The sequence below is a fragment of the Charadrius vociferus genome, unplaced genomic scaffold, assembly GCF_000708025.1.
Source record: "Charadrius vociferus isolate BGI_N301 unplaced genomic scaffold, ASM70802v2 scaffold62, whole genome shotgun sequence".
Taxonomy (NCBI): domain Eukaryota; kingdom Metazoa; phylum Chordata; class Aves; order Charadriiformes; family Charadriidae; genus Charadrius; species Charadrius vociferus.
Window position 1 is genome coordinate 6,220,614 of NW_009647419.1, and position 12,471 is coordinate 6,233,084.

Sequence of the window (12,471 nt, forward strand, 5' to 3'; positions counted from 1 at the left end):
GTGTGACGGATCACCAAGAGTCTCAGCAACTTTTGGAAAGCAATACTAAATACAACTAGTAAATTCCTTGAAACATTCACGCATGGTTTAGATGGGGCCAGACAAGGATGGTGCCACACGTGCCTATTCACATTTCATGACCCTCTTTCTCTTTTAGTATCCCTGTTACTTATTTGTTTACCTATCTTTTTGGCCAGTAAAACGGAAAACATTTCCTCCCCTCTCTTTCCAAACGCATGGCCCTGCAGCAAACCACGCTTTATAACACATGAGGGGAGAAGAGGAGGGGGGGAGACACTGATATTTACACTGTGCTTTCCATTACCCACTCTGAGCTCCCAAAAGTCCCTTTTGCCCCTGTTAGGTCATTGTCATCATACTGCAAAAGCATGCCATTCACCGAGAGGCTCCTCTTTGTCCAAATGTTTGTTATCTTTTTTGGGTAGGTGCAACACTGAGATGTGGTGAAGTCCCCCATGTCAAAAGAATGGCTACGTTTAGTTTTGCCCTCCAGAGGCAACATGAGGAGGCTGCGAAATTTGGACTCCGGCTGGCCAAGCAGTGGCTCTTTGTCCGAGTGGCGGGCCACTGTGGAAGTTCTGGAGTCTGTCATCTCCTCCTTTTTCTGACATTTCAGTTCCAGGGAGGCAAAAGCTCCCATTAGCCGGTCAATATTGTGTTTTGACCTGGAAGGAGGCCTCCACTTACTGGACAATGTGCCCTGCTCACTTTGGAGGCTATAGTCATCACAGTCGCGGCTATTTGCAGAGCTGGAGGAAGAGGAGATGCTGCTTCTCGCAGACCGACAGTTAAACTCCATAAGTTCATTTCTCACCACCACTTTGGGATTGACTTGGGGCAAGACTCCATTCTGAACTGGTTGTGCTCCGTTTGTCTGTGAGTAGACATTGCTGACATTAGACATCTTCCCCTGGGAATTGTTACAGACCTTATAGCGGACCATGAGTATTACAATGAACACCAACAAAGTTGCCACAATGATGCCTCCAATGATCAGAATCATGGTCCCACCCAGGAAGTGGCTGTGCATTGACTGGCACTGAGGGTAGTCCTCTTTGGTGAAGAACTGGGCGCATCCCACAATATTGGTGGCAGTAAGGGTTGTGGCTGTGTCATCCCACATTGCCAGGACGCAGAGGTCATAGCCTGTTCCAGAAACAAGGTTGTTTACAACAAAGGCTTTGTTTGTAGCTGGAATCATCCTTTAAAAAAAAGAAAACAAAAAGAGAAAAAAAGAAAGGTTAATCTTCACACTAAGGGAAAAGAGAACAGACATAAGAACAGTGTGGTGTTTACTGTGATGGATACTGGCAGAGACAAATCAGAGCCATAAAATTCAAACACGAATTCAAGCTTCCCAGCTCCTGTGGGTCCAACATCCCAGCATTCAGTAATGCATGAGTTTTGAGGGCCATCTCCCAAACGTGCAACAAATGGAATAAGAAAAAGCAGACCAAACTAGTCTAGGGTTTTTTTTCTCCTCACTTGCTTCTGTCCTAATCTTAAATATATTCAAATATGAACAAATACCTCAGAAAAAAATATGTGCCTACAAAGAACAGTTCTTTCTGAGTGTGCAAATGACCCTTGCACTTGCTGAGTCTGAACCTGGCAGTTGCCACATCACTTCACAGGTGCCTGAGCATTTCCCGTGGAACATCAGCAGGTTGCTTACCTTGTGAAGACAAGGGGCTACATTTAGTTTTCGCATTCCCTGAGAGTGTAAGGTAGGCAGCGACTTCCGTCTCCACTCCCCCACCTACTTTCCCCATCCTCCTACTCCCCGCTGTGGAAAAATCTCCTACAAATGCAGCTATCATCTTCTTTGCCAGACATTTCTCCCTGCAACCACCTTCCTCTGTGTGAAATACTGTCATTGGCAGTATGAACCATGGAAGTGTGAAGAGAGGTAGGAAGATGCAGGGATGGAAACGAGAAGGTTTCTTTAAAATATAAGAATTCTATTCAAATGAAAAGCCATTTTCAAAAACAAAGTGCTCCAAGTTTGGTCATTTATGGCTATTGTTCTTTGCTGCCACAAAACTTAAGCAGTCATTTGAACTCATGCGATATTAGAACATCACTAGCATTCGACATTAGCAGATAGGAATGAACATGGCCTACCGCCACTTCAAACTGGTGAAAATTGCAGCACATTAGTGGAATACAGTGGAGAATCCCAGATTCGGTGCCTGGTGGGCAGCCAAAAATAAAACCAAAGAGATAGCCCATGCATGTTTCTCTTTACTTCCACATAACAGGCTTGAGTGAGAGAAAAGAGCTGAAATCAAAACCAGCCCATTCTGACCTAGAGCTGCAGATCTTTAGCACCAGCAACAAGGGAGCCCTACAGGCGCTCACACCACATGGCAAGCTGGTGTGACTGTCACTGGGACGGTGCGGCCTGGCCGGAGGAAAAATGCATACTCCTTGTGGGAGTGCCAGGCTTTCTTAGCCTCGAATCATCATCACAACTAGCCTAAATTGCAGCTCTGCAGAGGCCCTCCCATGCAGTGGGAGAGAACAGGGCTGCACAGAGAAGCAGCAACGTCAAGGCACTGCAAAGATGAGCTTCTGATCATCTTTGCATTTATGCATTCACGCCACTTACACCACCCTTCAGTCTGGCCACAGGTGAGGATGTGGCTCCTTTTTAAAAAGCAAACAAACACACACACACACACATAAAATCTGTAAGGAAAAGAAATATCAGTGAGAGACAACTGGAATATAAATATCACCTGGCAGGTTTACTCAATGTTATATTTGAGATTCTTGGCACATTTATCCTCCTAATGGAGATGTTCCGCACAGACATAGATGAGCTATTCAGAATAAGCCAAGAGGTGCTAAAGCAGCCCCCCCCGAAAACTCCAGATACAGTTGCTAACATGGTTTCTAGTAGTCAAAATGGTTGGTCTCTAGTTATTTCTAATTGTTCTCCTCTCCCTGTGGCTCTGAGAACAAAACATCACTGGCCACAGCAGCTGGGGCAATACCAGCACCCTGTTGAACTGTTTAAGGAATTTCATGTGCACACACCAAGGATAATATATGGAATAACAGAAGACTATTGATCTTCAAACGTATCAACTTCAAATTCTTGAGTGCTTTTGCCCATTGCTTCATCTCTCCTTCTGTATCACCTAGTGCAATACTCCACTTTCCACCATCGCTCCCAGCCACGTGCTTAAAAAATTCTGCAGTGCGTTAAGTCCTTCAGAAATTATTTCACTGTGAAACCTCATTACAAACAAGTAGCACTGTTAGCAGAAAGAATAGTCAGCCCTATAAACTAGGTCTTGGACTTGGGTCATAACTCTCGAAAAACAGAGCTATAGCACCATCTGTTAGAGTGGTTCCTTTTGCTTTGCACTGATGAAACACAGAGACCTCTATATGCTCTTCAAGCGAACAGCAAACAACTGGATTTACAGCGTATATAGCTTTGCACATCTTACACGTATAGAAAAAGTCTTTCAGCCTAACACAGTCTGCCAATTTACATGGAGTGACCACTGATAACGTCAATCATTTACAACATGTTTTCTTCAAATATGATTACACACAAGCTTCCAAGGAAATGTAACTGCCTGGAATATTTCAAGGACTGGCAGGCAGTGATAGTGGCACAAAATATAAAGCCAGTCCATTTTTAAATGTACAGCAGTGAGGCCCCAGCCAACCCTAAAGCTTGGCCAGGTTAACTGTATTGAAACTTGCCGTAAAAGCTCGTCTTAGCCTTTAAAAGAAACTGAGTCATTTCTAAACTCAATCAGTCCTGGAAGCTACAGCTGTGATAATACTGGGACTAATAATAGCTTTGTAAAAGATCACAGTTGCAATCCCAATTATGGAAAAAGCAATCAACCCTCCCTATACATCTAAAATGAAGAATTTTGGATGTTTCCGTAAATAAACTTCAAATGTGCTTGAAAAATATTCAAATTAATGTTATTGTAAAAGAACAGCTGAGCATAGAAATAAGCACCAAGTTCAAGAGTACTAGGAGTTAAGTAATTAATCTCAGCCTCAGTTTTCTAGCTTGCAGGGAAGACGATCTTGTTTTCATGAAGTTGCCAAACTGTAAGAGTATTTTGGTATTCCTCCATGCTTTAGCCCACCCTCCCCAAACATGCTGCCAGTCAGCTATGATGGATGACATCTCTTAATGTTCCCCACACCTAAAATCGATGCAGACACATTTTCACTCTGGGATATTGATGACTCTTTGATTGTCCCAACATGTGTAGCTGCAAGATGCCACTTCAATCTTTGCTTTGCTGCCTAACAGGGGGAGTCTCTTCATGGCTGCTCTGTACATCTAGCACCATTAATCATGGACCACCGCGCCCTGACATTGGGACTCAATAGCTAGGAGCTGCCACAAAACAAAAAGGGGTCACTGAAACTGTGTCTAGGCAGAGATCCTGCAAAGCTTTGTTCAGTTGTCTCACCAGCTAAACACAGAAAGTTGATTTCAGGTAGCAAGAATCTATAGCTCGGTTCATTGGAGATCAAAAACAGCTTTTGAAAGTTGTTAGCTTTTGAAACTCACAAGATCCTAGTGCTCACTTGTTTTAGCCCTCAGATAGCAAACATACTTAGTTGCAGCAGTATCTCGAGGCAAGGAGCCTGATATTGTCCTCCTGCTTTTCAGGGCAGCGTGATCTTGCAGAGATACTTCTTATCACAAAAGAGGAATAGAGATCTAAATTTGATACTAGCATTTCTTTAGGAAAAAAAAGAGTAAGAATTCACTAATTGCAAGAGGAGATCAACCAGTGAAACACTTGCTTATTTTTAAACTAATGATTGGTTATGACAGGTTTTAATGTGTACAGTTTAAGGAGTCTGGGAACAGTGAGGACTGGGAAAGCAAACAAAAACTCAAATATATTGACAGTGTAAATGTAAATGTAGTCCCACCTAGGACAACAAGAAATTTGAAAATCTCTTTATGGATATTTCACTGTCCAGACACATAAGACACAGTAAATTCTTTTTTCTCTGGTTTATTTTCCTTGGCATAGGAAGAGCAGGCAAATCTCTTCCACCTTGGTGACAGGATTTTGTTACCTGATTCTTAAGTTGGTTTCTGAATCCTATGTGAAAATCAAACTACCCCAAGGAAAACTATTCATATAAGAACATGGTTCTGACCTCTCTGAAAATCTTGCCTCTAAGGGACAAAATGAGCATAGAGATCCTAAAACTGACCTTTTTACTTTACAAAAAAGGCCTCTTCTCTCACCCTTTGGCACAATAGCATCACTTATTGGAAGAGGAGGAGACCTATGGCCAGCATTGGGGCTTGGCATAAATGTCTGAAATAAAACAATAGACAGATGCTCCTATGAGAGTTTATGTGTGCTGAAGAGCTCTGAAACTGAGATGAAAGTTTGCAGGGCTTTTGCAAAAAAATACATTCCCTTCAATCCATGGAGATTTACATCTCATTTCGTAAAAACACAAAAAGTAGACCACGAGGCCCCTTTCTAAAAAAAGGAAGGATAGTGCTAGCACCCTTCTTTGAAGTAAACCTTATTTTCTACCACCACCACTAAAAAGTCCTTGTTATGTCCTTGTAGACACAACATATGGAAAGCAAGCAATTTTGTAATTACTCACTTCAGTGTGTGCTGATATTAAGAAAATTAGAAAATAAATTACTTAGAAATGCAGGAGAAAAAGGTTCGCTGCAGACTTCACTCGTAATCCCAGATGCAAGTGAGCACTGAAGCTTGCAGGGAGTGAACTGTGCTGAGAATTTAGGAGACCTGAGTTTTATTCTCTGCTTTATCAGTTACACTGATATCAGGCTCTACTTTATCAGTAGCTCTCAGTTCCTGAGAAATCATTTTGCTGTGCTGTAAATCTCCTCATTTATAAAATGGGGATAATGCCAGCAATCTCCTTTCAAAAGAGGCCTGTAGTGTATGGAAGGAAATTAGTAGATATTATGATTACACTGTAATATACAAATGGGTTCTTTTCTTCTTTGTAGCACTGGGGATTAGCAGGAGTGAACTGCTGGTTAATATTGTGGTTATGCAAAACAGACAAATTAGAAAAAAGACAGATTAGGCTAATTGGCTGGGCGATTCTGTTCCTTTTCTCCATTGCAAGAGGAGTACGATACGATCTTCTTTTAGCCTGCAACTGCTTTAATCACAGAACTTGCAGGGAGCTGTAAAGGCAATTCCTTTGGGAAGGCACTTGCAACTCCCAAGACTCAGTTTTATATTGACCTGCTAAGACTGTGTTGCCTTTCTCATGGTCCCGTTCTTGTATTATCCAGGGCTATATACTGTCTATATTTCTCCTTTTGAAGTGAATGCTGGGAGTTTTAAATGGGAAGTCATGCAAATTTATTAAATGTTTGTGTCTGAGAAAAAATACTAAAAAAGCCTAATTGCTTGGGCGTGAATTTTCTGTGCCTAAGCTTCTCAACCCAAACTCTTCCTGTAAGATTCTATGACTACATGCCATGTCCCAGGGCAGATACCTCACAATAAATGGTCCATGTCTCTGCTGGTAAGTTCTTTTCTTCCAGAGTGACTTCAGAAACCTGTATATCAAAAAGAGTCCTTGGAATATTAAATCCTGAACCATGCTGGAAAAAGCATGCAAGGAACTGTACCAAGACGTTAGCAATAGAGATGATGGGGTTCTGGCACGCTAACTTTCCTGCTTAGTAATGCCTTAGTGTGAAAATGTCCATCTCACTGTACATTCCTATTCTTACACTTCCTTCTACACAAAGGTGGATTCACATGAGTGCAAAATGTTACCCTGATTGCTCTCAGAACTAGAAATAAATCCAGAAAAGCTTACCACTGGATTGTGACCAATTTTCATTTTTCTCTGAAAATCTCAAGCCAAAAATGTTTGTTTATTTCATCAATAAGTTTGTCTCCTATTTTAAAATCTCTGGGCTTTTCCCTTTGTTCCAGTTGCAAAGGTAATTCTGAAAAAAAAAAATAAAAAAATGATTCCAGCTAATCTTCCTTGAAAGTATTGTAGAAGGGTCTGATAGAGTCCTAATTTTCAGGTGGAGTGTCCACCTTCAGTCCCAGTGGGATTAAAGTAGTATGGTAGAGAAAGGGGAGAGGGAAAGTATCAATAGGGACATAATGGAGAAAGACTGGCTAAAAAGCATGTAAAAAGAGTGGGCAATCAAAGGATGGAGTTCATTGCCTGAAGAAAGACCACATAAAGTATCCTTCAAAGCCTGGTGGATGTAGCTCAGTGGCACACAGAGGATAATGAGCACTGGTGGCTCTGGCAGTGTCAGAGCAGCAGAAAATGATAGAAAGACAAACAGGTTCAAAGCAGCCATTGGCACGACACTATCAGGCACATGACTACCATCAAAATGGTGGAAGAAGTCCAGGTGGCCGGTGAATGGGGACCAAGATAACAAAACCAGCTCAATAGCTGGTTGAGTGCAGTCAAACATTGGTGAAGATCTTTCAGCAAAAATAAGACAATTAGCAAGGTAGTGAAGTGAATCAAGGCAGTGGGAAGAGTTCAGATGGTGGACAGATATTAAGAAGGCTGCAGAAAAGGGCAAAAAAAGATCAGAGGAAGACTAGAAGGATCTAAATTGCAGTGAAAATGTTACATGTGATGTATTGCCTGGGAGCAGAACAAGTAATTGACAAATTTGGACTGCGTAGTTGGCATTCTTCTCGCCTGTCAACTTTTGTAATTTCCTTGAAAGTTTTATGGTATATGCTGTTGTCATTTTTTTGCTGTGTGGTTTTTTGTTTGTTGTTTTTTTTTTTTCCCCCCAGAAAGCCCCAGTTTCTGCAGTCATGGAATGAAAGTAAAATCTAAAATATTATTAAAAGTTAAGTAAGCTAACAATGGAGATTAATTTCTGACCCTTCAATTTTCCAAAAAAGTTCTTGAATGTATATCTTCAGATCATCCTAAAGCCTCAGGAATCAAAAAACAAATACAAAGTACCAAGTATATTACTGTGTGAGATCTCAGAGTCTTCTGGCACCCGATTCAAGATTTTTTAAATCTAAGAATCTGAGAAAGACAGAGACCTACTGTGACCTGCATCTAGAAAAAATGACAGTTATATTTCTGGTGTCCTGGGAAAAAAGATAGTTGTTGGTATTAGCAACAGGGCGTAATTCCTCTGTCAGTCATGTCAACATAAGGAAATGTCAGATAATACCAGGAGGTAGCCAGACTTGTTCAGTAAACACTAACTCAACCCAGCATGAATAATTTCCTGCATTTTTTATTTTATTAGTTTTTGGGGGTTTTATGACATACAATCATAATTTTGCCTTCAGATGGAGCATTTATTATTAAACACAAATCCCTTCCTGCTTTTCTGAATCTTGTCTCTTCATCACTCATGCATCCAGCTGCCCTTCAGAGAATCTGTCTTGTCAAATGCAACACATAGTACATATCATTTCATTATTATTTCCTAATTTGCTTATGCTCTTTTCTGCTCATTTGGAAAAGTGGGGTGGGAGGTGGGGAAGAGAAGACAGAGCCAAAAGCAATTGATATGTCTGTCACAAGATGGTGAGCCAGGGAGATACAGATAATGAATATATTCCCTGTGCTACAGGGGAAAAAAAAAAAAAACCAACCCAAACAAACATTAAACTAGTAGCTCAGAAAATATAAATTTCTGGTGATACCTGATAGGCTGCTCAACAATGTCCCCTGGGGATGTATTGAGGTCATTCTGCAGGCGACAGAACGAAGCATAGGCTTCTAGGGGCCGTTACTGCACAAGGCTGAGAAAGGGGAACGGTGTTACAGGGTATTCTGCTCCCCTCCATTAGCTGTTGCTCTAAGAGTAAATGCTCCTCTGTCTATTATTCCCAGCCAGATTCTTGCAAACAATAGGGAGCCGCAGGCAGGCAGAATTGGTGAGGCACTTCTGGATGAATGAAGACCACTGGAACCATCCCATAATGACCTGAATCAAGGAAGGTGCTTGGTTCAGCTGTCCAGGTGCACGCCACTGCACTGGGGCAACCTCATTTTGGTTAATGTTGGTATGACAACAGAAAATTAGACTGTCAAGCTCCTTGATAGCTCTATGCTATCATTTCTTTCATGTGGGCATGACAGCAGCAGGCATTTAGTGCCCTGATCATTAAATTTTATCTTTAAAGGGAATGCAGACAATACCCTAGGAACATTTGACTGCACAAAAGCTAAATCTGGTCACACCCAAGCTATTCAGCTACGCACAGAACACCTTTCACCTCAACATATCCGAGATGCTAACTACCTCAGAAAAAAAATCCTCACACTAATTCAAATCCAACTAAAACATATTTAAGCTCATTAGCAGAGTAATTGAAAGCCCACACAATATTTCTGTTAGTAAATGTGAAGCGGAAGTATTTATGAAAACAATGCATAGCCATACTAGTAAATTCACTCTGTATCGTGTTAATATAGAGTTAGAAAGCTATCATAATTCACAGCAATTTTTCAAAAAGCCAGATAGTAAATTTGAGATTAATCAAAAAATATCTGAAGTCAGTAAGTTATTCTACTGACAGTCAAAACGGCACATTGCAACTACCCTATTTCTAAAGACGGGAAGGGATAAAAATTATCCGAGAAAGGTGCTGTCATCAAGCAAGAGTGTGGGACCTGGGACACTTTTTTCCCAGGTTTTTATAGACAAGTGGTCCATCCACTTGGCTGAAGTGTAATGCGTATTCTCTCTGACTCAAGTAATTTTGAACTGTTTTATGCAGAGTTGGACAGTTACACCAGAAAAGGTCATCCTACCATACCAACAGAGGTTCCCAGAAGAGAAGCAACATTAGAACTAATGAGCACATTTAGGAGCTCAAAGGTAATTAGTTTGCAAAAGGGGTTCTGCTATTTTCCTGGCAGAACACAGCTGTGACATTCAGCTAGCTATATGCTGTCCTGTCTTGAGAGTTACAAGCAGGGCTTTCCACTTACTTCCAGGTGGTGAAATCTGCAAATTATGATAGGATCAAAAAGAGCTGACTGGGATCCTATAGTGGTTGACAGTTGCCTACCCCCTGTTTCTGTGAGAGCTCATGTGAGCTGAGATACGGAGGAGGATCTTCGATTACTTACTAGCAATTTTCTTCATGCTTACTACGCAGAGCACTTATGCTGGGTTGCAACTCATATGTCCTGCAGAAACTCTGTGTCCTATCACACAGGCTAATTTTATCTCCGGAAGGTTGTGCTGGAATGACAAAAACTCCAGGCACTGCTTGAAGTGATGTTTGCCCGTGTTTTATAATTGACTGGTCAAAGCAAACTCCAGCAAAATCTTTGTTCACTGGTGGGAGAAGTGTGGTGCCAGCTAAGAGCTGACAGGACTATTCTAACTATTCCAACCAAAAGAAAGAATCATATCAAGTGAATTGGAGGTCTCGCTACCCATAGAAACTGTGTATACACTGATATATCTGTCTGTATAAAAAAGAGTTTCAACGTCAGTTTAAGACACTGTTTATGCGTTATTAAAAAGTTTAATCATACATCATGTAAGTGTTCCCCCACCTCAGTGACTGAACTTGTGGATAGTCTCAAGAGATTGGGGATGGTTATCTACTAGAATTTTGAGCATCTTTCTCATTGTGAAGTTGAAATAATGAGTTTAATTCCCAGTAGAGAGGAAGGGAGAACTGCATCTGCCAATTCTCAAAAAATTAGCTCAAGAAATATCAACTCAGGAAAGATACAGCCAGAGTATACAAACAAAAAGCAAACAGGAAACCTTTAAGATTGAGGACCCAACCCTCTAGCCTCTCAGCAAACATGGGAAATATCTTTTACTATCTAAAATAGACAGAATTGCTTGCTTCTTGTAAATGAAGAAATCTTATTGAAAAACAATATAAGAAAGTCTGAATAAGAAACTTTTAGCATCAACCATCAAGCTTTTAGTTTCTGAGTTAGAAGAGGGAGAAAATCTTTTGCAACAAAAATCTCTGTGAAACATGCGTAACAACGGACAAGGTAGGGAGAACCAGAATGATTCAGGGTGACTTTTGCAATAACATAAGGGGAAAAAAATGTTTTTTTCAATTGCAGAATGAGGACACGGGGTATAAAAATCACTAATGGTCAAAAGCATTGTCTCCTACGGGGAAAAAAAAAAGGAAGAGGGGAGGAGGGGAAAGCAGCATAGATATGTAATAAAGGCATTTCCTAAAGCAGTGGTTTGACATTTTATCACTTTGTGGGTATTGCATATAAAGCAAAGGAAAAGGAAGGCTAGGACTAGATAGGCTAGAAAGACGTGGAGACGTTGAATTTCAGAATGCTCTACAAAAGGCCAGAACAGTTACATCCTTTCAGTCTGTGATACCAAAATTGGATAAAAGCATTTCTCAGCAACCAGAGACACCCTGCTTCTTTCAAAGCTGAGCCTGGCCGGAAAGCATACTGTGTGAAGAGTGACAAATACATTACGGAAAAGGAAAGTAAAATCCATCCAGTGAGAAAACAAGTTTTAATTTATAATGACCCCAGGAGGAAGAAAAGGAGAAGTCAATGATAGATTCCAATGGTAGCATGATATTATCGCCTAGTAATATGTTTCTCTGCAAGAGGATCTCAGACAAGTGTCACAGGTTTCTAGTACATGAACAAAGTGTACTAAAAAGTAGTCTACTCGTTCCTTACATGTTACAAACAAGATTCAGAAAACTGGAGGAAGCTGACACGAGTCGTGGTAGGCTAATGGCATAACCCAAAAACTGAATGTAAGCAGTCCAGAATCCCAGGTTGTGCTTCGCAATAGTGAACCCATTGCAAAGACGAAAGCATAAGCAGTTTTTATTGGATTTTATTCTTCAAGTACTAGCCATATACTTTTGCAAATGTATATTTGGCCCTCCTCATGTTACTTTGCACTCACGGAAAGTACACAGAAGGTTTGGAAGTACTTGGAAATGAATTCACTTCTACTTTTAAGCAAGGTTACCTATTAAATGAGTTTACAAATATAAGACAGCTCAGATTTGGTGCCTCCCTTTTATTTTAGAGAACCACAACTGCTCTGTTTAGGTTTGATGGTGTAACATTAAGAAGAGATTAGAATTTCTTCTTGTGTTTCAACTTCTCCAGTTGATTAAAGTTTTACCTGGCTCCTGAGATGTACCCACTTACGGCTTAAGTTACACAGTTTTGTTGAATATGCTTTTAGGATTAAAGAGACTCAGGTGACGAGCAGCCGGTCAGCAAGTTAATAAGCTTTCACATGAAAACCAACTACAACAAATGCTAGGTATGCCATCAGCCTGTTGATATAGCTACATCCAGATCAGCTAGGTTTATTACTTCCTTACCATGATTAATTATTAGTCGTTATACCTAAAGTTTTTGCAGTCACGGGTATTTCATTGTCCACCAGTAGAACAAAAGCTTCTACATGTTATAGGCATCCATATGAAGTCATTA

At 40.7% G+C, this 12,471-nt stretch overlaps 1 protein-coding gene across 1 annotated transcript in view; it reads right to left on the minus strand.

The window, feature by feature from the left end:
• Positions 1–304: 304 nt before the first annotated feature.
• LRFN2 (leucine rich repeat and fibronectin type III domain containing 2) overlaps positions 305–12,471 on the minus strand; it is a 40,219-nt gene continuing 28,052 nt past the window's right edge. The window contains exon 2 of the mRNA XM_009880428.1: positions 305–1,223. Within this exon, the coding sequence (XP_009878730.1) occupies positions 305–1,223 (919 nt within the window). The remainder of the gene's footprint in view (positions 1,224–12,471) is intronic.